Genomic DNA, 26276 nt, shown 5'->3' on the forward strand with positions numbered 1-26276 from the left:
CCCTGCAGGAACCACATATCCTCACACCCCCAACACTCCAATCTTTATAAAAGAAAATATACATACACACAAGAACACATTTATAAAAGGAGGTAGGCATTTGGCCATGCTGCCCCCATAACTCCTTGACTGTTCTTCTGGTTCTTCCTTAACTTCCCATAGCTGTGGTTTCCATGTTGGGGAAGTGGAGGTGAGAATACCATCACCGAACTCACAGAGTACCTGAGAAGCTCAGGTGGGATTTACACTTTACATGAAATTATCGTGCAAATTGTCAAGTGTGAACCGATCTGAGGAATTATTACTGCCCTCCTTCCCACGCCCCCAAACTGGAGACAATTAGACTTTTAAAAGGACTTCAGGAAGATGGCAAATCTATCTTAGTGGCCCAGACTGCTTGTGATGAGGCTGATGGAGCTGAGGAGGGCTCAGTTTTGAGGTGGGGTGGGCCCTTCACAGTTGGATCACCACTGCCAGCCAGCTAGCACACTGGATGCCCCCAAACCCTCTATAAAACACCTCCTTGATCTGTGACAGTGAACTTGTGTCAGCAGAGTAGCTGAACAGCCTCCACGCTCATTGGGTTTTGGGAATTATGAGGCTCCTCTCCACCTGCAGGGAGAAAGTAGGGAGGTGATCCAGACTGCTCCCCAGCCCTCTCCCAAACTCAGCAGTGGCTCAATGGAGTGCTCCCTGCCCCCTCCACCTGGCTCCCAGATGGTGGGAGGGAGCAGAGGGTGAGGGATGAGGCCATGCTGGAGACAGAAAGCTTCCACCCACCACCCTGCCTCCAATTTTGGTTTTCAGGCATCTTAGCCATGCTTGGGAGCACCTGGGGCTTCCTCTCCCCAACCCACCCATCCCACAATCACCTGGGGCTTGTTTGCAAGATTCCTTATTCCTGGCTATGGGAAAAAGAACACAAAAGGAGAGACTAGGTGGGTGGTAGGCAGAGGTGGGGGTCCCAGGTACCCACCTTCCACTCCCTCTCCCCCTCTCGGGTCTTTTGAAGGTGAATCCTAGTGGTCTTCCCTGGCTGTGTGATCCACAGTGTCTTTAGGGCAATGTATGGCTATTGGGTGGGGGTACTTGGGCTTTTCCACAGATGGGGACAGGTGTTCAATAGTAGTTGCTTCTCCCCAAGAGAGAACAGTTCTGGTGGAAGGGATGGGAGCAGAGTATTCCTCCCTATAGGGTTGAGCTGGCTGTGAGGACCCTCCACCACTTTTTTTTTCTTCCCTACCTACCTTGAGAGTACTGCTTGATGAAAATCAAAACTCCAGCCACCAGCAAGAAAGTGATGGTGAAGATGATGGAGATAACCTTGGCACTGGTTATCCACTGATGAGAGGGTGCTTCTAAGGACGGCAGAGAAAAGGGGGCACCAGCCCCATGCCATGGGACTGTCTCTGGGTTCCCTGGGACCCTCCCCTGCTCCTCCTCATCCCCTCTACCAAGCCCATCTCCTCACCCCAGGCCACAGTGAGTGTATGGTTCAAGCTGGAGTGCTGCACATGGCAAATGTACCCATTCTCCATCCTGGCTGGCACCCGCACGGCCGCCCATGTCTGGTAGGTACCGTCTCCACCGGGGCGTGTCTCCACATACTCGGTCTCTTGAACCAGCTCCTCCTCCCCCAGCCACCAGCTCAATGAGATGTCCCGTGGGTAGAAGCCCCGGGCCCAGCATCTCAGTGTGATGCTCCCATCCTCAGCTGTGTGTCTTGTCACCTGCACTTTGGGCGGCTCTGCAGAGAGAGGTTGAGGGAGGAAGGCTGGTGAGAAGCTGCTCTCTGCTCATTCCTCATGCCTGATCCTGGGCTGCTCTAGCATTTTCCAGGGTGGAGGACACCCCTTCCACCCACAGAAACCCTGTGGCTTTCTCAGAGACTTTACATACTTCCTCCATGACTTCTTGCACATGGTAGGTGTCTAACAAGAAGTGAAGGCAAGAATGATGGTCCTTCCCTCACTTTGGAAGGAGGTGGTCATGTGTGTAGCTCTGGAGCCAGACAGCCTGGAATTGAAGCCCAGCCTGACTCTTGTCCACAATCCTCCAGTCTCTCAGGGCCGGATGGGGATTCTTTGTTTTTTCCTCTCAGGATTGTTCCAAATGACATAATCCGTGAGTGATGGTTCATTTTATGTGTCAACTTTACTGGACCACACTGTGCCTAGGCATTTGCTCAAGCATTACTCTGGGTGAGATTCACATCTGAATCAGTAGACTCAGTAAAGCAGATTGCTGTCCCCAATGTGAGTGGACTCCATCCAATCACTTGAAGATCTGAACAGGACAAAAAGTCTGAGTAAGAAGAAATACCTTCAGCTGGGGCATCAGTCTTTTCCTGACTATAGTTTCAAACTGAAACACTGGCTCCCTTAGGTCTCCAGGTTTGCCAACTGCAGATCTTGGAACTCCCGAGCTTCCACAATCACATGGGCGGATTCCTTAAATATGTCCCTTTCTCTTTCTCTCTCTCTAAACACATCCTGTTGGTTCTGTTTCTGTGGAGATTCCTGATGAATTCATCAGGTGATATGTGTGTAGAACATCCCCCTGCTGCTGGATGAGAGCTCAACACTCATTTAAAACACCAATATGGTGCTTCTTGGAGGCAGGGGCTATTGTTACCATCCCTGTAATACTAATGAGGAAACTCAGGCACAGAAAGGGCAAGTAACTTGCCCAAGGTCACACAGCTAGCCAGTCCTGGAGCCAGGACGTGGATCTGCAGGCTAGGCTCCAGTACCTGAGCCCTGACCACCGCCCCCCTCCCCCCACACACTCTACTCTCATAATCACATCTTCTCTTGATGTTATTTTCCCTGCCTTCCCTTCAAGGAATGTCCTCCCCATTGCCTCAGCTGATTCACATCCCACCAGTGCATCACCAAACATCCATGGTGTGTTGGGTGTTCTGACCAGCCCTACCCACTAGTAGCCAGTGAGGCCTCTGCCTCAGCACCCCCATGCACCCACCTTCCCTAAGGTCCATCCTAGTCCTTGTATCTCCAGCCCTGCTGGCTGGAGTCAAGAATTTAGGATGCACCTGGAGTCTGAGGAGCATGTTTAGCATGAGGGGTGTGGGGGCAAAGAGCCTCAGCTTCCCTGGCAGTCCCCAGTAGTCCAGGGACTGGCCTAGTGATGGATGCTATCCCCTGGGGCCTGAGGTGCATTTCCCAAGGAGAACCACAGGATGTTAAACCCGCAAAGGACTTTATGAGCCAACTAGTTTAACCTACTTATTCTATAGATGAATAAAATGAGGCCCAGAGTCAGAGCCTCATTCACCAAGACCATATCATGGGGCATGAACTCCCCATTCTACCTCACCTGGAATGAGGGCCCAAGGTCCAAGCTTCTGTGCTGCCCTACTTGAGGAAGCCTTCTTTCTGGGGCCAATTGGGCTTGTCTGAGCCAGGGAAACACAGCCTATCTCCTCACCCCACCAAGATCCTCGAGAACGGGAGTGTGGGCCCCTCTGTGTTGCCACAGGCTGCACCTTACCTTTCTGGGTGAGGCTCTGGCTGCCCAGCTCCAGGTACCTGTGCAGGGAAGTGAGGCAGAGGCCCTCCAGGTAGGCCTTGTCGTATTCGGCATAGCAGCGCTCTGTTTCCCACCAACGCTTGGTCTGCACAGCTACAGGCTTGGCTGACACCCAGCTCAGAGTCTCCAGGTCCAGTGACAGGTGGTCCTGGCCATCAAAGCCAAACTGCCAGAAGCTGCTGGTACGGCCGTCTTCCCGGATCTCACAGCCGAACGTTCGCTGAGTGCTGTGTGTGCCTGTGCATGTGGGCAAGCAGGCTGCGGTTTGCCTGGGCTATAGGTCGTATCCCTGAGGCTGGGGAGAAGCCCACCACCCATGGGTGCCTCTGAAGGATGGGAGGGGGTCAGAGTGGTGCCATTTACAAAAAATGCTCCCTGGGTAATTTTCATGAGCAGGCCAGGGCTGAGAAACCCGTTGGGCTTCTCACGTGAGAACACTTGCATACATAACTACAGGCATTGTTATTAGAAGGAAAACTCTGCTACTTATGGAAGTAAGATGTCCTTAAAATACACTTGTGGTAAGATGAAATCACACCCCAATTTCAGAGATGTGAAAGAGATGTTAAAATGTGAACCTGGCTGCTGCCACAGCACCTGGGGGCTGGTCATGCTTATTATTCTGGGGCCCCTGGGCTAATGTATAGCTTGTCCCAGCCTTGGGCTTTTAAATCTACTCCCTCTGAGGCATCTGGGACCTGAGGCTTCAGTTTGGGTTTCCAGGGACAGGATGGGAAAGGGCTGAGAACAAGTGCCCCACAAGCACACATGCAACATTAGCAGCAGCCATCAGTAGGCATGAGCTAGCCTTTGCTGAGATAAGGAAGCAGAAGCCTGAGAGAATGCTATACCTAACACTGGGTAGAGCAGGGGTCTTTAACTAGGTTCTCTTTCCCACCCTGAGCTGTCTGCCTAGTTCAAGTTCATTTGGCTTCCCTCCCTGCATGGCAGAGTTGGTGTCTGAGAGCCTGGTGGGTGGGTGTGATTTAAGTGTTTGGTGAGGATGAGGGATGAGGTAGGGAAAAGCCTCTGCCTCTGCCAGTCTGCTGAGGTCTGGAACCATGGGTAGCTGAAGGGGAGGTGTTGTGAGTCCCTAACTTCTGTGGATACTTGCTGTGCTAGCCCAATGGGCTGGCCACTGGAGCCACAACTTATTCTGAAGGCCCCTATGGCCCCTGCTTGGTCCTTGTGGTGGGAAAGCTATGCATCAGGAGCATGCCTTGTACCCTCTTATGGGCTCAGTGGAGTGACCTCTGTTCCCAACTGGAAGGGCATGGCTGCCCAGAGGGTCAGCATGCAAAGTATGAAGGAAGGAGGATGTGGGGTGGCAGGAGCCTCTGACGCACCACTGCTCTGGTTGTGGTAGCCCATCACAGTCCATGTCTCCACCTGCTGCACCTTTGCCCAGGCTCTCTGCTTCTGGGTCTCTGTTTCCCAGTACTGGGTGTCCACAGCTGCCATCCACGGGGCCTGGGGCTTGGCTCTGTCCACACGACTGTCATAATGGATGAAAGGCTGGTCGTCCACGTAGCCTACAGCCAGAAACTGAGGAAGGCCCGGGCCTGGCTCTGATAGGGCCAGGTAGTGGTAGTGGAGAGAGTGTGTCCCTGTGAAGATATGAAACAATAAGGCTCCTATGCACTGCCAGGATCTGCACCACAGGTTGGGTGACTGATGGGATTGGCGGTGGAAACCTATCCAGAGTATTTGCTTATCAGTACGAGCAAGAACTGAGAATTTCAGTTAAGAAAATAAGTGTATCCAAATAGTTTAAATAAAGAATCAATCAATCAGGCAAGCAAGCAAGCACTGAGGCCAAAGTTTATTTGCTCAGGCTTGTGGACTTTATTTTTAGGAAGTTTCTCAGCTCCTGACTCAGGCTTACTTGCTCATGCTTTACACTCATCTCTGTAAGTATGATTACTGTTTTTCCGTCTCACAATAAAAAAGGTATGATTAAAAAAAATTGATTGTTTTTAAGCTTAATTTACGTGAAGTTATTCATTCCCCAGAGATGCCTGATGAAGCTGAGCCATCACTCCTGGTTTGAACCATTGCTGCCAAGTTGGTGGCATCTTGACTGCACTCTCCACTTACTCCTGTTCCCGTAGCAGACAGTGCTAGTCATCTCTTCTCTTTATGTCCAAATGCTGCCCTAATATTTGTTCTCCACTATCTCCAGAAGCACCAACTCATCCATTCAACTTGATGCTGGAGATGAAATCTATTTAGCAGCCAGGCCTGACTCAAGCTACGAAAACAAATGCTGTATCTTTAAAAAAAAACCTCAGTCCACCTTTCTCAGAGATTCACCCAGGGCTCACTCCCTTAATTTTTTAAAAGGTCTTGCTCAGGAGGTGTCTAGGTGGCTCAGTCGTTTAAGCATCCGACATCAGGTCAGGTCATGATCTCATGGTCCGTGAATTCGAGCTCCGCGTCAGGCTCTGTGCTGACAGCTCAGAGCCTGGAGCCTGCTTCAGATTCTGTGTCTCCCTCTCTCTCTCTGCCCCTCCCCCATTCGTGCTCTGTCTCTCTGTCTCAAAATAAATAAACATTAAAAAAAAAACAGGTTTTGTTCAAATGCTGCTTTCCCAGTAAAGCCTTCCTTGCCCACTCTGTTAAATACTTACAACCCCAGCACTCCCAACAGTGTTTTTCTCTAGGGCATTATTACCACCTCCTAGAGAACATGCACTTTATCTGTTTATCTTGTTCATAGTCTGTCTCTCCCCTGTAACATCCATTCCCCAAGGGCAGAGATTACTGTAAGGATCATTCTCCTGGGGCACCTGGGCTGCTCAGTCTGTTAAGCATCCTACTCTTGATTTTGGCTCAGGTCATGATCTCATGGGTTCATGGGATTGAGCCCTGTGTTGGGCTCTGCACTGACAGCATGGAGTCTACTTAGGATTCTCTCTCCCTCTCTCTCTGCCTCTCGTTTGTGCTCTCTCTTTCAAAAAAAAAAAAAAAAAAAAAAAAGGATCATCCTTCTTTCCCAGCCTGCAACAGCTGCTGGCACACAACAGGTGGTTAACATTTGAATATTCAGATATGAAGGGATGAGTCAAATGCATCCCCATCCTCACAACTCCTTCTGCTATTTTATAACCACATCAAACTCTGCCCAGGCGCTTTGTACCTGCAGTTCCTGCTGCTCCCTCTCTTCTCTCAGCCAATGTCTCCTCAGCCCTCAGGTTTGAAGGTCAGCGTCCCTTCCTCCAGGAACCCCTTCTGATTCCACCCAGACATCCCTCAGGGGTCTCTGGGCTCCCTATGAAACTGTGGGCTCCATGAAGGCGGGCAATACATCTGACTGTGCCACTAGTGTTTCCACGGGTCTTGGAAGAACACCATGCTTGGCATACAGTGGACACTTCCAGCGTTTACTGAGTTGGACAAAAAACAAGAACATGAAGGGCAATGATGATGATCAGAGCTGTCAGTTTTGGACAGTGACCACTGTGTGCCCTACACCAGTCTAACTGCTTTTCATTCACCATCTCAGTTGATCCTTAGGATAAACCCGAGAAGTTGATGTCATTGGCCCTGTTTCGCAGATGAGGGAACTGAAGCCCAGGGGAGGGCAAGTACAGCACCCAAAGTCGTAACTAGAAAGGGAAGAGCCCAGATTCTCTCCCCAGAGCCTGCTTTTTCTTTTTCTTTCTTTCTTTTTTTTTAAATGTTTATTTATTTTTGAGAGAGAGAGAGAGAGGGAGAGAGAGAGAGAGAGTGAGAGCAGGGAGGGGCAGAGAAAGATGGAGACACAAGCTGAAGCAGGCTCCAAGCTCTGAATTGTCAGCACAGAGCCTGATGTAGGGCTCGAACTCATGAACTGTGACATCATGACATAAGCCGAAGTTGGATGCTTAACCGAATGAGCCACCCAGGTGCCCCAAGCCTGCTTTTTCTAAGCTTACGAAGAATACAGAGGAGCCCTCTTCTCACACTAATGAAACCTCCTTATGGGAGGTGAGAGGGATCAACGTTGAAAGTGTTTGAGTGAAGAACTCATACCAGGTCTGGACTGGTGTGGGCCTCCTGGGAAATGACTGAGTCTCAGGGTGTTGTTTCCTTGCAAACCACTGAGTTAAGATTAGTGGGATGCTCCTGGGCTGGGAGCTGTAAACAGGCATGCAGGCCTTGAAAGGAACAGAGGTTGTGGCTTCTCTATGTTAAGGTGACCCACCTTCTCCTTGGCTGTGATCTGCAGAAGCTCTGCTTGTTTGTGGGGTGATGGAGGGCAAAGAGCCTGTGCCCTTGGGTAGCTGCTGGGCCTCCTGAGTGGTGGGGAAGCCATGCATGTTGTAGTTTCTGTCCTGCCTCCTCCACAACTAAGGGAGCACAGTATGGTAGCTGAATCATGCCCCCCACTCCCACAAGATATCCCTAGAACCTATGAATGTTACCTTATATAGTAATAGGGATTTTGTAGGTGTGATTAAATTAAGGATCTTGAGCTTAATGATGATTGTAAAAAAAGATAATAAAAAAGGTTAAAAAATAAAATAAATAAAAAATAAAAAGAAATAAAAAATTAAGGATCTTGAGATGGGGAGATTATCCAGGATTATCTAGGCATGCCATAAATGTGTTGTTATGAAACGGAGACAGAGGAAGATTCCATGACTATCAGAGAAGATGATGTGAAGATGGAACAGAGAAAGAGGCAGGAAGGTGCCATGAGCCAAGGAATGCAGCTCTAGAAGCTGGAAAAAGCAAAGAAATGGATTCTTCCTGAGAGCCTTTGTAGGGAGCTCTCCTGTGGCACCTTAGTTTTAGCCCAGTGAAGCTCATTTTGGACTTCTGACCTTCAGAAATCTAAGAGAATAAATGTATGTTGTCTTAAGCTACCAAGTTGTGGTCCCCCCCCCCTTTTATTTTAAATTTTGTTTTAATGTTTATTTATTATTTTTGTGAGAGAGACAGAGTACAAGTGGGGGATGGGCAGAGAGAGAGGGAGACACAGAATCTGAAGCAGGCTCCAGGCTCTGAGCTGTCAGCACAGAGCCGGACGCAGGGCTCGAACCCATGAACAGTGAGATCATGACCTGAGCCCAAGTCAGATGCTTAACCAACTGAGTCATCCAGGCACCCCGTGGTCCCCTTGTTATAGCAGCTATAGAAAACAAATACATATAACATGAGACTAAAGTCTGTTGTGTCTTGTGAGTTTGGTGGGCAGTTCAAACCCATGAGCTCTGGAGGTTCTGCTGCCCTGAAAAGGAGAGAAAGATGCACAGTCTGGGAAGAGAGATGTCCTCTGAAAGCTGTGCCAGTCTTTAAGCTGCCACTAAGACTGAGGCCTGGGGAACGCAGAGTGAGGGTGCAGGGACCCTGGTATTCCCACCACTGAAGCAAAGAGGCTGCACAGGTGCTGACATGCTCTTTCCTAGGTGTGGGAAGGTGGGAAAGAACAAGAGATCCAAGTTCAGGCCTGCAGGAAAGACACCAACACACATCTGGTTGTTTCGTTGGGGCAAGTGCACAATTTGCTTCCTAGGTAACATTTCTATTTATTAATATTAGCTGCTCTAGTAGCCAGTTACTTTAGTTTAAAAAATGAGGGGAAGTCTATCAATGTATTATTTTTTAAAATCACAAAATAGTTATAAAGCACTTAGGTGCTGGGCCCTGTCCCGAGCACTTTACAAAATTTTGGCTCCATTAACCCTCATGACAATTTTATCAGGCAGGTATTGTGCCACTACTGTTCCTGTCTATGGGGAAACTGAGCTCCAAAGAGGCAAAGTCAACTGCCAAGCTCACACCAGTAGCAAAAAGCAGGGCCAGACTGCATTATTCAGATTCTTAAGGTGTCCCCTGGCCTGCACCTGCCCTTTAGTGAACACATTATAAAGACTAACAGTGTGTGGCTGGCTGGGGGCACAAAAGTGGCCACATTCCCACTGCTACCTCAGGCTCTGTGTCATCATCCACCCCTTCCCTCACTGCTGATTCCTGGTTACTGGGCCACATTACCCACCCCTCCCACCCCCCACACACAAAAGGGGCAGTCCTGCCCTCTTATGCACAGCCTCCCTTTTTCTCTGACTATGGTGGGGAATGAGGTACCCTACCCCTTTCCTGCCCCAATCTCTGTAGACGTTTTTGTATCTGCCCCACCTCCCTACAATCCATGTGGATTACAACTCTCTAGCTGTGTGACCTTGTTTCACAGCTTCCGGCTTTGGTTTCTTCCTCTGTGACCTGCTCCACTGGAGCATTTGGTGAGGTAATAAACACAAAGAAGTATAGGCATGGAGGAAGGGTTCTGTGGACATCATTTTCTTAGCCTTAGTTCTTTCCTATCTGGTAGGGAGAGGTGGGCATGGGAAAAAGAGAGCTGGAGTATGGGGGGGATGAGGGTGGGGAAAGATACCTAAGTGAAGCCCCCCTGGGGTACCTTCCAGAGGGTATGGCCTCTGTGTCCCCTACCTAAGCAAAGACAGTCTACTAGGTTCCCAGACTGTACATGCCCTTCTGTAAGCTTGGGGGGTATGTGTGGGGGGAGCTCCTGGTCTCTGCCATCTTGCCTCCTTTTTCATCACATGGGCAGAGCCTTACCTCCAGGCCATGGCTTGTTTTCTAACTTCAGGTCAGCCAGTTCTGCCATCACCACCTTTGCTAAGGAAGCTGGGCCATCAGCTACCACAGGCAGCCCCCAGGGACTCTCTGCATGGGGGAGAAGGAAAAGGGAAATATGAATCTCAAGGCATAAACATCCTACACATCCTTGTCTCTGCTTGGAGAGATGGCATGAAATGACAAAGAGAGGCACATTGGAAGGGAAGAGGGACATAGGAGCCTTGCCTCAGGAATGACCAGAAACTTCCTTAGCATGCAAGTATAAAACCAAAAGGGCTGAGTTCTGGGTCTTGGTGCCAGAGCTTTATAAGGATTAATTCATGATATTTTTACTGCATTTTTGTGAGGTAGGCTGTTCCCACTTAAGAGGGAAACCAGGGCTGGGTTGCTCATACCTCTGCCAGAGGTTTTCCAACCAGCTGCCCCTGTACCTCCTGGCAGCTTTGACAATTCTGCTACGGACACACATTTGGTTGGTTTGGAGGGAAGAGGAGAGGACATTAGCAGGCACTGAAACCTCCCAGGTAATGCTCATGTGCTGCCAGGTGAAGAGCCCATGCCCTCTTGGCTCTGCCTGGCCCTGCCCAGCTTTGTACACTTGCTCACCTGGGCCAGTCCTGACCTCTCCCCTTGTGACATTACTCATTTGGCAAACATCTGTTGAGCACCTACTGCTATGAGCTAGGCACTGAGCTAGGTGGGGGTGTGTGTGGGGACAGAGAGAAACCAAGACAGACATGGGCCCAAGGAAGCTCAGGTCTGACAAGGAGGTGGCAATTGAACAATTAAATAAGTAGGTCCAATAAGGTGAGCAGGGCTGATGAGCGTTGTGGTGCAGGAAGTACCAGGCTCCAGAAACACCCTGGGGTGGGAATGTGGTGGGGTCAGGGGCCTTATAGGCTGAAACCTGGAGGGGATCTCACCAGCTGTGAGTTACCAGGCAGTGGAGTTGGTGAGGAGGAAAGAACATTCTAGGCTAGTGAATCTAGTGTGGTTCCAGGACCAGCTGTATCAACATCACCTAGGAATTTTCTAGAAATGCAAATTTGCAGGACCCAACCTAGCCCTACTGAATCAAAAGCTCTGGGGGTGGGGTGCAGCTTTCTTTAGTTCAACAAGTCCTCTAAGGTTTGGGCCACTTCAAACTTCCCTGCTGCAGCACTCATGATAACTGCCCCCATGAAAGCCACTTCCTCATTCCCTAGCTTCTAAAGGGAAAGACTGGCATCCAGGAGTGTTGTGAGCAGGCAGCCAAAAACCTCTGGCTACCTCCCCTCTGTGTGCCATCTCCCTCCTACAGTTTGGTAAACCCCGGGGTTATCCTCCACTCCTTTCCTCCTCTTTGGTTTGGAGTTCTGTCTCCCTAAGTCAATCCCGGCCATTCCCTACAAAGGCTACAGGGCCTTTGTGCCCACACTCATGACCATTCCTGCCACGCAGAACTAGAATCACCCATATGCCCCTGTATCACACCTGAGGACTTGGGGGTGCTGTAAGTAGAATCTCTAGAGGCTCTATGTAACTTGAACCAAGACTGGTTATATAATCTTGGCCCAGAGACACAGTGGCCCATGCCCTTGGGGTCACTATTCCAAGGACCAAACTCTTCCCCAATCTTCTTCCCAGACATCCAAGCTGATTCTCCTTCAAGTGTTTTCCATGGGGAGCTGAGGGCTGAATCCTTCTGTAGATGCATCCTGTTGAGTTTTGGAGCCTCATCTTGGAGGGAAAAAAATAACCTCTTTATTTTCACTAACCTCTGGCTGAAATTTAGCTTTTCTCTCATGATGAATGAAGGCAACAAAGCTCAGCAGGATTAGCAGGGCCTGTGCTTTGTTCTCAGACAGAAGCCACAGGTGTTTTTGAATCACAATCCAGTTGTTGCAGACACCTGGAAATATGCTTTAATCTCACTACTTACAAATTCTGGGAATTGTTGCTATTCAGTGCGTTATTAAACGTGTTAACTTAGAAGCATACATTCTACATCTCACACATTTATATTTCTATTTAAAAGATTTTAATAGCTTTGTAGAAACAATCAGATTCCTTTGTTATCTTATATATTTCATTTTATGTATTGAAAACATTCTGGGACCGGGTCTAAGGCATAGAAAAGGTTAAGAATTCCGACTTTTGGGGCTCCTGGGTGGCGCAGTCGGTTAAGTAGGTCATGATCTCACGGTTCCTGGGTTCCAGCCCTGCATCAGGCTCTATGTTGACTGCTCAGAGCCTGGAGCCCACCGCAGCTTCTGTGTCTCCCCCTCTCTCTCTGCCCCTTCCCCGCTCATGGTCTCTCTCTCCTTCAAAAATAACATTAAAAAAAAAAAAAAAATCCGACTTTTGATCCTGCCACCTAGCGTCCTGAGCCGTACATTAAATCTGTAAACAGTAAATTGAGAAGTGTTCTGTGAGTTGAAATGGCTTCTTGTATGTGAAGTACTTAAAATAGAGCCTGGCGTAAGGGTGACCAGCTATTGTTACTTCTGTGATGGTGGACATTTCCCCGCCTGTGCTAAGAAATGTTCGGGTATACATGCGGCCCGGATGGGCAGTGCCCTATGGGAGCCGGGGGCGGGGTGGGGGAGTCCAGGATGATGTCAGGCCCAGCTACCAATGCTGGAAGAATTAAAATTGGGAAAGAATGGAAATTCCGGACCAGGTCAGAGAAATCTTCCTCACCCAACAACCCACGCCAGGGGATGCTCGGGTAACCCAACAGAGCCTCGGTAAGACTCCAGGGAGACTACCGCGAAGGGCGGGCGCCTGCCCCAGCTAGATAGCAGGGAAAGTGCCAGCCGCTCTCACATTCCTGACTCCACAAGGGCTTCACCATGGCCTTGTTGGAGGACCTGGCCCCAGAAACCGAGTGGCGTCCAACAGATGTGCCCAAGGGCACCCCCAAGAAGGTATAGCATCGGCTGCGTCCCAGGCCGGGGTCACCGCCAGCACCCCACGTCCCGCCGGTTTCCCGTATACTCTAATCCATATCCCAGTGTAACCGTGGGAGCCAGCAAACAGGAGCTCTAACGCAGGGCCTAGCGTCTCCTACAATCCTGGGTCGGCTCTCCCACCATCCTCGTTCCCCAAACCCGGAAGTGGCCGATCTCTCCCTGCCTCCCCCAGCCCCACCCGCGCTCTGCTGGGCAACGATTGGGGTTCTGCCCCTGGCCCCCAGACTCTCCGCCCAGTCACCTGCCGTGAGCTCCCGCAGTAGCGACAGCAGTTGCAGCAGCAGCAGCAGCATTGTCCGCGGCGGCGTCCAGACGTGCGCGCTCCCGACGACCGCCAGCCTGTGTCCGCCAGCCTTGCGCGCGTCCCTAGGGCGTCGATTTCCCCGGAGTCGGTCTTCAGCTGTGGGGTCGGTGGTCTGGCGCTAACCGGGGAGAGCGAGAGAGCTCAGCTTTGGGAAGGCAGCGCATCAGCGACCTCAGCCCGCCTCGCTCAGCTGGAGTTCCAGCCCGGCCCCTTCAGCCTCGGGCTCCGGCTCCCACGGCCATTGTCACAGCTTCCCCCACTCCCCCGCGTTGTCCCCCACAGCTCCTCGACGGTCCCCTTTATATATACATAGGAAAACCAATCGTGTTGGTAATTGGCCAGTGAGGATCACCTGGTTTCAAGGGTGTTTAAAGGTCAGAGGACTTCTGCCACTCCTGCTACACCGTGTGCCCATAGTAACCTGAAAGTGGAACTGGGGGTGCAGCACCTGCAGCATCAGGAGGATGTGTCCAGACGTGCAGAGAAGCATGGCTCTGATCACTTCCAACTGGAGGACAGCAGTACAGCATCAACAACAGCCTGGACATGAGGGTACTCTGGCTGGAAGTTCTGGAGAGGGGAGGGGCAGGGAGCCTGGCCTCCTCAGGTTCTTGCCTGCCCTGTTCTGCAATCCCACATCCTTCCCTCTTCTTTCTTCTCTTTCTCTTCCTCCACTTTCCACCCTGGGCTCTATAGAGAGGTTCCTACAGGCCTGCGTGTGTCACTAGGCAGGTATATCTCAGCTCCTCCTTGGATACAGTCTCCACTGTCGCTCACTTCTAGTAGCTGAGTCTGGTGTCTGGAGACTCCTACCAGGTCATGTCTCCATGTACTCTGTATCTTGGGTCATCTCTTTCCTGTCTAGTAGTCATCCAAGCATGGTATCTTGAGGGAAGGAGCCAAGAGCTCAGGCTTTAAAATGGTTTCTTCTACATCTTGGTGAGTGTGTGCATATATGCATGGTCACCTATGCTGATGGAGAACTGGAGTGGAGCAGAAGAAATGAAGTTAAGGTGAGGCAGAGACTGGAGGGGCTACCCTGGAGCTTTACTCCCCACTCCCATAAACTGGAAAATGGGGGGGGCTGGATTAGGAGAAACCACTTCCAGAGCCAGACTATTTTCTGAGTTCCTGACCCCTATTAAGGCTGTGGCCCACATGCCAGGTTAAAGGAGGAGTGAGGAGTTAGAGCTGGCTGCTCAAATAACCAACATCATTCATTATAGCTTCAGTATAGTTGGAAACAAACCCAAAGTACATCTGTGGGGGCTGGCTGCATATGTAATGACACATTATGGATGTAGGTACAGTATTATTTGTCATGAAACAATAAGAATGCTCTATGTATGGACATGGAAAGATCTCCATCAATTGTGAGAATGAGTGTCTGTTATGTTACTTCTTCTGGGCAAAAATAAGAATTCCTATTTATTTTCTTATATATGCATAAGGGAATTATATAAAATATTTGGACAAGAAATTAAAGCCAACATACAAAGAAGACTTATACCATATTCACAGATCAGAAGCTTCACTAGCTGTCAGTTCTCCTCAAGTATTCCTTTAAAAATATGTCCTCTAATTTTATTTTTTTGCTCTTTTAAATTTGAGTATAATCAGACAATGCTTTTTAGTTTCAATGGTACAACATAGTGATTCGACAAGTTTATATATTATGCTATATTCCCCACAAGTCCCCACACATTGCTATTACAATATCACTGAATTTATTCCTTATGCTGTGCCTTTTATTCCTGCAACTCATTCATTTTATAACTAGAAGTCTGTATCTCCCTCTCCCCTTCACCCATTTTGTTCAACCTCCTACCCCCCCGTCCCTCTGGTAACCATCAGTTTGTTTATGTATTTATAGGTTTGATTCTACTTTTTATCTGTTTATTCATCTTTATTTTTTAATTCTTTTTTTTTTTTTTTGGAAAGAGAGAACGAGTGCACGAGTTAGGAAGAAGGGCACAATGTTATGCAACCTCTATTTAGTTCTAAACAATTTCACCGGAAATGTTCCAAAACATTTCCATCACCTGAAAAGGAAACCCTGTGCCCAGTTGCAACTGTTAAACAGTTCCTCCTACTTTCTGCCTCCCCTTGACACTGGTGACCACTTGTATTTTTTCCTGTGACTGCTTTAACAGAGGACCACAATTTGGGTGTCTTAAAACATGAGGAATTTATCCTCTCACAGTCCTGAAGGCCAGAAGTCTGAAATCAAAGTGTTGGCAGAGCCATGATCCTTCCAAAGGCTCTAGGGGAGAATCTTTCCTTGCCTCTTCCAGCTTCCTTGGTTTATGGCAGCCTCATTCCAATCTTTGCTTTACCTCTGTCTTCATGTGGCTACCTTCCCTCTGTGTCTCTTCTCTTTTTATAAAGATACCCATTACTGAATTAGGGCCCACTCTAGTTCAGTACATCAGCAAAGACCCAATCTCCAAATAAAGTTACATTCACAGGCACTGGGGCTTAGGGCTTCAGCATATCTATTTGGGAACACTATTCAACCCATTCTACCACCAATATGAATTCTGTCTGTGGATTTACCTATTTGGGGTATGAGATTTCTGCACCCTACAGGCTAATTATAAAGTTACCACTCATCCTGGAATGAAAAGCCACTGTACTTTGAGCTCCTAGTTTGCTCCAATGGACTTTGCTTTTATAATAGCTCCTCCCACCTTCCCCTTTTTCTCTGTAAAAGAGCAGCCCTCTCCTTTGTTCTCCAGACTTGCCTATGGTTTTGCCATAGCTTGCTTGTCCTAAATTGTTATTCTTTGCTATTCCCCAATAACCCATTTTTTGCTGATAAAATAACTGACAGTTTTATCTTTAAGGATAACAGCTCTTTACTAAGTCAAGTCCCATTCCTGTTCCATCCCCTCATTCTACTCTCCTCCCACACAATAGCATTTGTCTGCTTTGACATGTATCATTAAATTCATTTGTATCTTTGATAAGTCTGTGTTGCAGTTTATATTTTTATTTTATTTTATTTTAAATGTTTATTTATTTGAATATATTTTTATTTTATTTTATTTTAAATGTTTATTTATTTGAGAGAGAGAGAGAGAGAGAGAGAGAGAGAGAGAGAGAGAGGAGAATCCCAAGCAAGCTCCACACTATACAGAGCCTAACTCAGGGCTCTACCCCACCAACCATGAGATCATGATCTGAGCTGAAATCGAGTCTGATGCTTAACTGAGCCCCCCAGGTGCCCCATGTTTTTATTTTAAATTTACACAACTAGTATTTTTCTCTGGAACAGGTTCTTTTTTTACTTTTTCTCTTATAATCTGTACATGTCCATTTTGCCATGAGGACAGTGGGAACAGAGAGTTACAAAATTGAGTTATAATTGCAAGGGGGTCCTGAAATGGAGCTGGGAGGTCATTGGAAACACAGAGCTTATGCACATCCACACCCTGATGGAAACTGAACTCTCACACTTGGGCCTTAACCACTTAACCATATCCTGGAACATTTCTATGTATTAGATAGCTTAAACTTTGTCAGCATCAATCATAATTCTTTCAAAAACAGTTTATACAACCTTGCAGTTTGGGCCTTTATAACCCCTAATTTCTTCCCCAAATTGGAACATGCATTCAATTCCTCTTGAATCTGTGTCTCCTGGAATTGCAACTCCTAAGACCCCCAAAAAAGTGCATTGTTAGTTCTTATAGCCTCAATCTGAAATTTGTTAACAATTGATACCTACATGGTATTCCACTGTGGTTCTCCCTGCATCATCTCCCCTCACACATGGCCTCCTCACTTTTCTCATCTTTGATAGGCATAGATGAGTGCCCCACTTTTGTTTTAATTTCCATTTTTCCTCATGACACTTGATTTTGAGAAATCTTTCATATATCTGTTGGCCTTTTAAGTTTCTCCTTGTGTGAATTGCCTCTTCATAGTCTTTATTTTTCCATAGTACTTCCTGTTCATTTTTCCTCAAGTTGTAGAATATATTCTGGCCATTGGCAGTTGTTTTAAATATCTTTTTCTCATCTGTCCTCTTCTGTGTGTATATGGTGACTGTCATTAAGGAGGAAACTTGAGTTTTGATGTCATCAAAGCTAACAATTTTCTTCTTATGTTTTTGCTTTAGGGATTAAAAAATATCATCTATTTTATTATTAATTTTTTAATAAAACTTTACTTTGAAATAACTGTAGATTCATTTCTTGTGCTTTTAATTTTAGCTATTCTGACAGGTGTGTGGCGATATCTCATAGTAGTTTTGATTTACATTTCTCTGATGTTGAGTGATGTTGAGCATCTTTTCATGTATCTGTTGGCCATCTGTAATGCCTTCTTTGGAAAAATGTCTATTCAAGTCCTATACTCAGTTTTTATTAAAAATTTTTTTAAATTATTTTTTTTCTTTTTCAAATTTTTGTTTATATTCTAGTTAGTTAACATATAGTGTAATATTGATTTTAGGACTAGAGTTTAGTGATTCATCACTTACATATAGCACCCAGTGGTCATCAAAGTGCCCTCCTTAATACCCATCGCCTATCTAGACCATCCCCCATCCACCTCCCTTCATCAACCCTCAGTTTTTTCTCTATCGTTAAAAGTCTCATGGTTTGTTTCCCTCTCTCTTGTTTTTCCTTTCCATATGGTTTGTCTGTTTTGTATTTTAAATTCCACATAGAGTGAAATCATATGGTATTTGTCTTTCTCTGACTGACTTATTTTGCTTAGCATAATACACTCTAGTTCCATCCATGTTGTTGCAAATGTCAATATTTAATTCTTTTTGATGGCTGAGTAATATTCCATTGTATATATACTGCATCTTCTCTATCCATTCATTGGTTGATGGACATTTGGACTCTTTTCAGCAATAGCTTGGCTATTGTTGATAATTCTGCTATAAACATTGGGGTCCATGTAACCCATTGAATCTGTATTTTCATATACTTTGGGTAAATATGTAATAGTTCCTATGCATTCCTTTTCTCCATAACTTATTTATTTTATAACTAGAAGTTTGTACCTCTTGCCCCCTTCACCTATTTCACCTGTTGCCACCTCCCCTCTGGCAATCACCAGTTTGTTCTCTGTATTTGCATCCAGCTGCATGGTATGCTCATCTCTGCACTGTCTTAAGAGAGAGAGAGATAGGTTGCCCTGGTGCTCAGTTTTTGTGTTTGGGTCCCTCTTTTACAGTAGTTTTGCCTGTACCCTAGTGATACCATGTCTTTTATAATTAATACCTTTTATTATAGTTCAATTAATAAAATTATAATGTTATTGTTAATAAATAATAGGACATATGTTTGACTGATCACTGTGTCAGAAGGAATAAAGTAGATATATGCATATGAACATAGAGAGATGCCTGAAACAATACTGAGTTACTAAGTCAGGAACTGACCCAGTTAGGGGTTTTCATGGAATCATAGACATGATTGATGAACTCACTGGCCATTGGTGATTGAACTCAGTCCCTGGTCCCCCTCACCTCCCTGGAGGTTGGCGGGGGCGGGGAGGGGGGGTGGAGGTGGGAGGGGGGTGGGAGGGAGTAGGGGTTGGGGAAGGAAGGAAGGAGGAGGCTGAAAGTTCCAATCCTCTAACCTTGGGTTGGTCTTTCTAGCCATTAGCCCCCATCCTGAAGGGTCTCCACCCCTGAGTCATCTCATTAGCATACGAAAGACACTCCTATTGCTGAAGAAATTCCAAGAGTTTTAGGAATTCCTTCTAGGAATCCCCTCACTCCGACCCTCCTTCTATGAAAGTGAGATCTGTGACAGTCATCTAACCAGTTCATGACCACCTCATCTGAAATTTCTATGTGATGGTTTGCCTTGAAATGGAGCAGCAATTGTTTCCATGCCTCAGCCAAAAGTGAGAAAGAAAGTATGAGCCCCATTCTGGTGTCTATTACACTTATCTTTAAACCATAAAAAGAAAAAGATACTTGAACAATGAGAAGCCATTTCATTTCAAAGGTGGAAGAGAAATCATATGAGTAACCAGTTTGTTAAATTAAAGTAGGAAGTGGGTAAGGCTGAATCTGCCTTGCTTTGTGTACACCTTCTCCCTACAACGAGACCTAAAATTTAAGGTGTCCACAGGCTCAGTCCTACGTCACATGCATCTGTTAAAAAGAAAAATCATAGGCCCATAATGGAGTCATTTAAGTTAAGACCCCCATTCCTGGCCAGTGGTTCCCTGAGAGACCATTCTCCCTTAGGAGGGCAATCTTGACTAAACAGTGCATTCCTTGCTAATAAACCCCTTTCTTTTTTAAGCCTTCTCTCTCCTTTAAAAACATTTTCTTTTCTGCAAATCAGCAGAGCTTTCTATTTGCTAGATGGGTTGCAACCCAATTCATGAATTCTCTAATAAAGCCAATTAGATCTTCAGATTTACTTGGTTGACTTATTTTTTTAAACGTATCTGTTCCCTTGGTTATCTTATCTTGTTTTATGTCATCCAGTACCAATTGTAAACGGTCAACTCTCAAATTTTTCTCCCAGGCATCTCCCCTGACTCCAGACCTAAATATCCCGTTGTTTATGCAACATCTTCCCTTTGTTATGTATGTCTAGGATGATCTGGACTAACTGAATGTGCCCAAACCTAACCTGAGCCCCTGCCCCTTTCCCTTTCCCCCTTCCACTTAATGGCAGTGTTACCCCTATTTGCACATGAGCCCATCCACACAATCTTTGTTCTTTCCTGTTCTACATCCACAATTCTGCAGCTGGATCTTCCAAGTCTATTGAGAATCGCCCTGATCCAAACTACCATCATCTCTACCTGGAATGATTATAGATAGCCTCCTAGAAATGATGCATGAATGAGTTCAGGACACACTTCCCCTAAATAGACAGGTTTGGTTTTCTAAAGGATACAAAAATACCGATTTGAAGGAGCACGTGCACCTCAATGTTTATAGCAGTGCTATCAACATTAGCCAAATTATGGAAAGAGCCCAAACACGACAGGGATGCCCACTCTCACCGCTGTTGTTTAACATAGTGTTGGAAGTGCTAGCATCAGCAATCAGACAATAAAAGGAAATCAAAGGCATCAAAATTGGCAAAGATGAAGTCAAGCTTTCGCTTTTTGCAGATGACATGATATTATACATGGAAAATCTGATAGACTCCACCAAAAGTCTGCTAGAACTGATACATGAATTCAGCAAAGTTGCAGGATACAAAATCAATGTACAGAAATTAGTTGCATTCTTATACACTAACAATGAAGCAACAGAAAGACAAATAAAGAAACTGATCCCATTCACAATTGCACCAAGAAGCATAAAATACCTAGGAATAAATCTAACCGAAGATGTAAAAGATCTGTATGCTGAAAACTATAGAAAGCTTATGAAGGAAATTGAAGAAGATATAAAGAAATGGAAAGACATTCCCTGCTCATGGATTGGAAGAATAAATATTGTCAAAATGTCTATACTACCCAAAGCTATCTACACATTCAATGCAATCCCAATCAAAATTGCACCAGCATTCTTCTCGAAACTAGAACAAGCCATCCTAAAATTCATATGGAACCACAAAAGGCCCCGAATAGCCAAAGGAATTCTGAAGAAGAAGCCCAAAGCAGGAGGCATCACATCCCAGACTTTAGCCTCTACTACAAAGCTGTCATCATCAAGACAGCATGGCATTGGCACAAAAACAGACACATACACCAATGGAATAGAATAGAAACCCCAGAACTAGACCCACAAACGTATGGCCAACTCATCTTTGACAAAGCAGCCAATGGAAAAAAGACAGTCTCTTTAACAAATGGTGCTGGGAGAACTGGACAGCAACATGCAGAAGGTTGAAACTAGACCACTTTATCACACCATTCACAAAAATAAACTCAAAATGGATAAATTACCTGAATGTGAGACAGGAAACCATCAAAACCCTAGAGGAGAAAGCAGGAAAAGACCTCTCTGACCTCAGCCGTAGCAATCTCTTACTGGACACATCCCCAAAGGCAAGGGAATTAAAAGCAAAAGTGAATTACTGGGACCTTATGAAGATAAAAAGCTTCTGCACAGCAAAGGAAACAACCAACAAAACTAAAAGGCAACCAATGGAATGGGAAAAGATATTTGCAAATGACATATCAGACAAAGGGCTAGTATCCAAAATCGATAAAGAGCTCACCAAACTCCACACCTGAAAAACAAATAACCCAGTGAAGAAATGGGCAGAAAACATGAATAGACACTTCTCTAAAGAAGACATCCGGATGGCCAACAGGCACATGAAAAGATGTTCAACGTCGCTCCTCATCAGGGAAATACAAATCAAAACCACACTCAGGTATCACCTCACACCAGTCAGAGTGGCCAAAATGAACCAATCAGGAGACTATAGATGCTGGTGAGGATGTGGAGAAATGGGAACCCTCTTGCACTGTTGGTGGGAATGCAAATTGGTGCAGCCACTCTGGAAAGCAGTGTGGAGGTTCCTCAGAAAATTAAAAATAGACCTACCCTATGACCCAGCAATAGCACTGCTAGGAATTTGCCCAAGGGATACAGGAGTACTGATGCATAGGGGCACTTGTACCCCGATGTTTATAGCAGCACTCTCAACAATAGCCAAATTATGGAAAGAGCCTAAATGTCCGTCAACTGATGAATGGATAAAGAAATTGTGGTTTATATACACAATGGAATACTGTGTGGCAATGAGAAAGAATGAAATATGGCCTTTTGTAGCAACGTGGATGGAACTGGAGAGTGTGATGCTAAGTGAAATAAGCCATACAGAGAAAGACAGATACCATATGGTTTCACTCTTATGTGGGTCCTGAGAAACTTAACAGGAACCCATGGGGGAGGGGAAGGAAAAAAAAAAAAAAGAGGTTAGAGTGGGAGAGAGCCAAAGCGTAAGAGACTCTTAAAAACTGAAAACAAACTGAGGGTTGATGGGGGGTGGGAGGGAGGGGAGGGTGGGTGATGGGTATTGAGGAGGGCACCTTTTGGGATGAGCACTGGGTGTTGTATGGAAACCAATTTGACAATAAATTTCATATATTAAAAAAAAAAGAAATTGTATGTGTATATATATGTGTGTGTGTGTGTGTGTGTGTGTGTATACATACAATTTTTATTCCATTGTATGCATGTGTATATGCATATGTGTATATATACACATGCATACAATGGAATAAAAAAGAAAGAAATCTTGCCAGTTGCAACAATGTGAATGGAACTAGAGTGTATATATACATATACACTAGTGTATATACATATACACATATATATACATATATACATATGTACATATATACATATACACTAGTGTATATACATATACACTAGAGTGTATATATACATATACATATATACATATACATATACACACATATATATATACATATACATATATATATACACATACATACAATGGAATAAAAAAGAAAGAAATCTTGCCAGTTGCAACAATGTGAATGGAACTAGAGTGTATTATGCTAAGCTAAAGACAAATACTGTATGATTTCACTCACATGTGGAATTTAAGAAATATAACAGATAAACATGGGGAAGGTAAGGAAAAATAAGATAAAAACAGAGAGGAAGGCAGGGCACCTGTGTGGCTCAGTTGTTAAGTATCCAACTCTTGCTTTCAGCTCAGGTCATGATCTCATGGTTTGTGAGTTCAAGCCCTACATCAGGCTCTGTGCTGACAGTGTGGAGCCTGCTTGGGGTTCCGTCTCTCTCTTTCTCTCCCTAATTCTCTCTCTCTTTCTCAAAAATGAATAAATAAACTTTTTTTAAAAAGCAGAGAGGAAGGCAAATCATAAGAGACTCTTAAATACAAAGAACATACTGAGGGTTGATGGAGAAGAGGTGGGTGGGGGGATGGGCATTAAGGAGGGCACTTGTTGGGATGAGCACTGGGTATTGTATATAAGTGATGAATCACTGGGTTCTACTCCTGAAACCAATGCTGCACCGTATATTAACTAACTTGAATTTAAACAAATAAATTTAAAAAATAGACTGCTTTGGTGGTATGTTGATTCTTTTTGAGCTGAAGGCGCTTGAAAAACAGCAATTGCAGGAAGAAGCTTTCTTTGAATGTCCTTGTTTATGTAAAGACAGATCTTCCCAAAGGAACTCAATTCTCATAAACACCCTGCCTGAAATTTCATCAACCGTGGAAGAGTGACTCTTCACAGGAGAGTAGAATAGAAGTCCATACCACATGCAGACAAACTTGGTCACAAACTATCATACCTCCCATCTCTTCTTAAAAGGCCCCATTCATTTTCCTAAAAACCATTTAGTCTCCACTAAGAGGACTACATTTCCTCTCTCCTTCCCCTATTAAGATGGTAAATGAGCTCTCAAACCTCTTAGCTGTTTGAATATTCGATTTTTCCAGTGGTACCCTATGGTATGGTATAGTAAAAATTAATAGATTTGTATACCTCTCCTGTTAATCTTCCAGTTGTTAGTTCACTTCATTGATCCAGCTATGGAACATAGGAGGGTGGAGGGAAAGTGTTTCTTCCTCTACCCCACCTCTGCCCTGGCCTTTCTTCAGGCAGTCTTACCAGAAATAGCAACTGCTGACCTTTGTTTTTTTTTTTACAGGACTCCTTTCTGTCCACAACTTACCACTGCCTTTGGCCTCATTGGGGGAAAAAACATACTCCTTGAAGGCCCTTCCTGTGTCCTGTCTGCACTCCCTCCCTCTAGCCCCTGCTTCCCCCTCTCCCTTTTTGTCTCTGTCACCTCCCTGTTGTTCCTCCAATAGGCCAGATCTGTTCCTGCTTCTGTTTCTCTGCCTTTATGGCTCCAGATCGTCCCCAAGCTCACTATCCGTCCCCTTTCAGGGGTGCTTCCCTGACCACCCTAATTAATCTGCAGCCCTCTCCTGCTGGTCCTCCCCACCACCGGCATACTTGACACCACCTGAAAGATTGTATATTTTCCATTTTTATCTGCTCATTTGTCTATCCTTTCTGGTCCCATTGTCTTCCCCGCTCATGAGGCAGGCATCTTTCTCTTGTGTTCCTTAATTTTTCTATTGTGCCTAGAAAAGTGCATAATGATATGCTCAATAAATACTTGTTAAATGGATAAATGGAGAAGGAGGTGTTTGAATGGAAGTGAGCAAGGGATGCCTACAAATTCCCACCTTTTAAGACTCACCATGTACAGAAAGGATGATCCAAGGTTCTGATGAGCATAAGAAGAGCTTTCTCCATTGAGGAGAGGGGGGATTTTCTTACAGTTGTCGCAAGTGGAGAGATTCACTTACTTCCACTTACATACTCAAAGGGAGCTCTTTACCCTCCACAGACTGACTCATTGCAGACACTTTTGATGTTCTCTCTCCACCGTCCCCTGGGATCCTTTTTGTCAAGTTTCTGAAGCGTATGCCCACCCAAGCTGTTCAGGTGCTTCAGTAAGCTGCTCTCTTGGCAACATTCCCTGAAGGATGACTAATTGCATGTTTAACTAGTGAGCCACCAACCAGGAGGAGAGGAGCATCACAAAAGTCCAAGGGACAAGTGAGCAAAGAAAAAACCTCAGAAAGGCAGAGCCTGGATAATGAAGGATGTGGACACCCAAACTCCTTGACCTGAACAAATTTCTGCCACACTAATTCCTGCCCTAGTGTTCAGACCTATATTGAACTTGAGGTTGTATGTATGCTTCTGTTAAACATTATTTTCTTCAGTAAGAATTAGCATAGGGCTAACCAAGGCAAGGCTCTTGGTAGAATTCTCAGGATCTTGTCACCCAGCATGCAAGAGTGTGTTCACAGATGTGAACAGAGAGACAAGTGGGAGGGAATGTGGGAAATTTATAAAAATAAAACTTCACATGTGTATGTGGATAAACGTTTCTCATTTTGTCTTCCAAATAGCTCTATAAGACATTATACAACCATATCTGTATTCAGATGAAGGATCTGAGTTTGGGACATTGAAAGATATATACCTGGAAGTCTTGCTAGGTGACCTCCCAGGCTTCACTAGGGACCTGTTCTCTTGGGCTTGAGCAGGTTCTCTGCCCTCCCACACTCTCTGAGCCACCCAGGAGGTGGCATGGTTCACTGTTTATACAGTGAACCCACATCTTTTCCACCAGCCAGCACTGGCCCTCGGCACCACAAACACAAAGCCAGCATCCCATCACCGCAGGTGCAGTTTGCTCACTCACCAGCTCTGGAGAGAAAAAAGATTTCTAGTGTCAGAGATCATGAATGTTTCTAGTAACACAACAGAAAATACTGAGTCTAGTGAAGTGCTCCCAGGAGCTCCTGACACAGGAACACTCCACAGACTTGTCCTCCATGGGAAATGCAGGCACTGGGTGCCCCTGAGTTCACTGCAGTGAGAAAGGAACTGGAGAGACTCTGTCCTGCCTGGGTAAAGTGTGAAGGACAGCAGGAAGGATAACAGCTTCTGACTTGAGTTCCTCCCTCAGGAAGACTTAGCTGATAGTTGAAGACCCACATTTATAAAATATGAAAGTGAAACTATCATTTCTCTACAAAACAAGCAGTTCCAGGAAAACAAACATGAAAGTCTTGTGACTTCAGGTGACTCAGAGAGTAGGGGGAGGGCAGAGAGACACCAGAGATCATGGGACACAGGTCTCCAATGACCCCTGTGAGGTCATCTAGCCAAGACTCCTATGGGAGCACTGGAGACAGGGAGGAGGGCTGTGAGTGAGTCTCCAAAGCTTCCACTAAAGGAGAGATGCTTTTCCCATCAGAAAGGGGAGAGACTGTAACATTTCTCTGTGTTTCTTTTTCCTTTATTTTTAGGAACTCTGTTGCTGGCTGCCACATTGTCATCTTCGGGGGTAGATGACCCTGCCAGGTCATGGGGTCACTTCTCATGAATGACTTAAGGAG

The 26276-nt window shown here is 45.8% G+C and overlaps 1 protein-coding gene across 4 annotated transcripts; it reads right to left on the minus strand.

Moving 5' to 3' along the window:
* Window positions 1-31: 31 nt before the first annotated feature.
* LOC124514607 (H-2 class I histocompatibility antigen, Q10 alpha chain-like) lies at window positions 32-13628 on the minus strand. Of its 4 annotated transcripts, XM_047082693.1 has the most exons (8): window positions 13330-13627; window positions 10114-10221; window positions 4896-5156; window positions 3511-3786; window positions 1472-1747; window positions 1248-1358; window positions 873-905; window positions 32-612 (listed from the first exon to the last, which is right to left on the minus strand). In XM_047082693.1, exons 1-8 carry the CDS (start codon window positions 13379-13381, stop codon window positions 548-550), a joined length of 1182 nt encoding a protein of 393 aa, XP_046938649.1. In that variant the 5' UTR covers window positions 13382-13627; the 3' UTR covers window positions 32-547. The 4 variants fall into 4 exon arrangements, with proteins under 4 accessions (XP_046938649.1, XP_046938664.1, XP_046938655.1 ...); XM_047082708.1 differs by lacking the exon at window positions 1248-1358 and having other exon boundaries at window positions 13330-13628; XM_047082699.1 differs by lacking the exon at window positions 873-905 and having other exon boundaries at window positions 13330-13628.
* Window positions 13629-26276: the final 12648 nt, after the last annotated feature.

This window comes from Lynx rufus, unplaced genomic scaffold (genome assembly GCF_022079265.1).
Source record: "Lynx rufus isolate CCGP_SWC_20201006 ecotype Redwood Valley unplaced genomic scaffold, mLynRuf1.p SCAF_1, whole genome shotgun sequence".
NCBI lineage: Eukaryota > Metazoa > Chordata > Mammalia > Carnivora > Felidae > Lynx > Lynx rufus.

Excerpts from the sequence above, each read along its gene's own strand:
- LOC124514607 (XM_047082693.1), bottom strand. The coding sequence starts at position 13,381 with ATGCTGCTGCTGCTGCTGCAACTGCTGTCGCTACTGCGGGAGCTCACG. Across the intron at positions 3,787-4,895 it reads CTACCACAACCAGAGCAGTG|GCACACACAGCACTCAGCGA; the intron begins GTGCGTCAGAGG and ends CCACATGCACAG. Across the intron at positions 613-872 it reads ATCTTGCAAACAAGCCCCAG|GTGGAGAGGAGCCTCATAAT; the intron begins GTGATTGTGGGA and ends TTCTCCCTGCAG.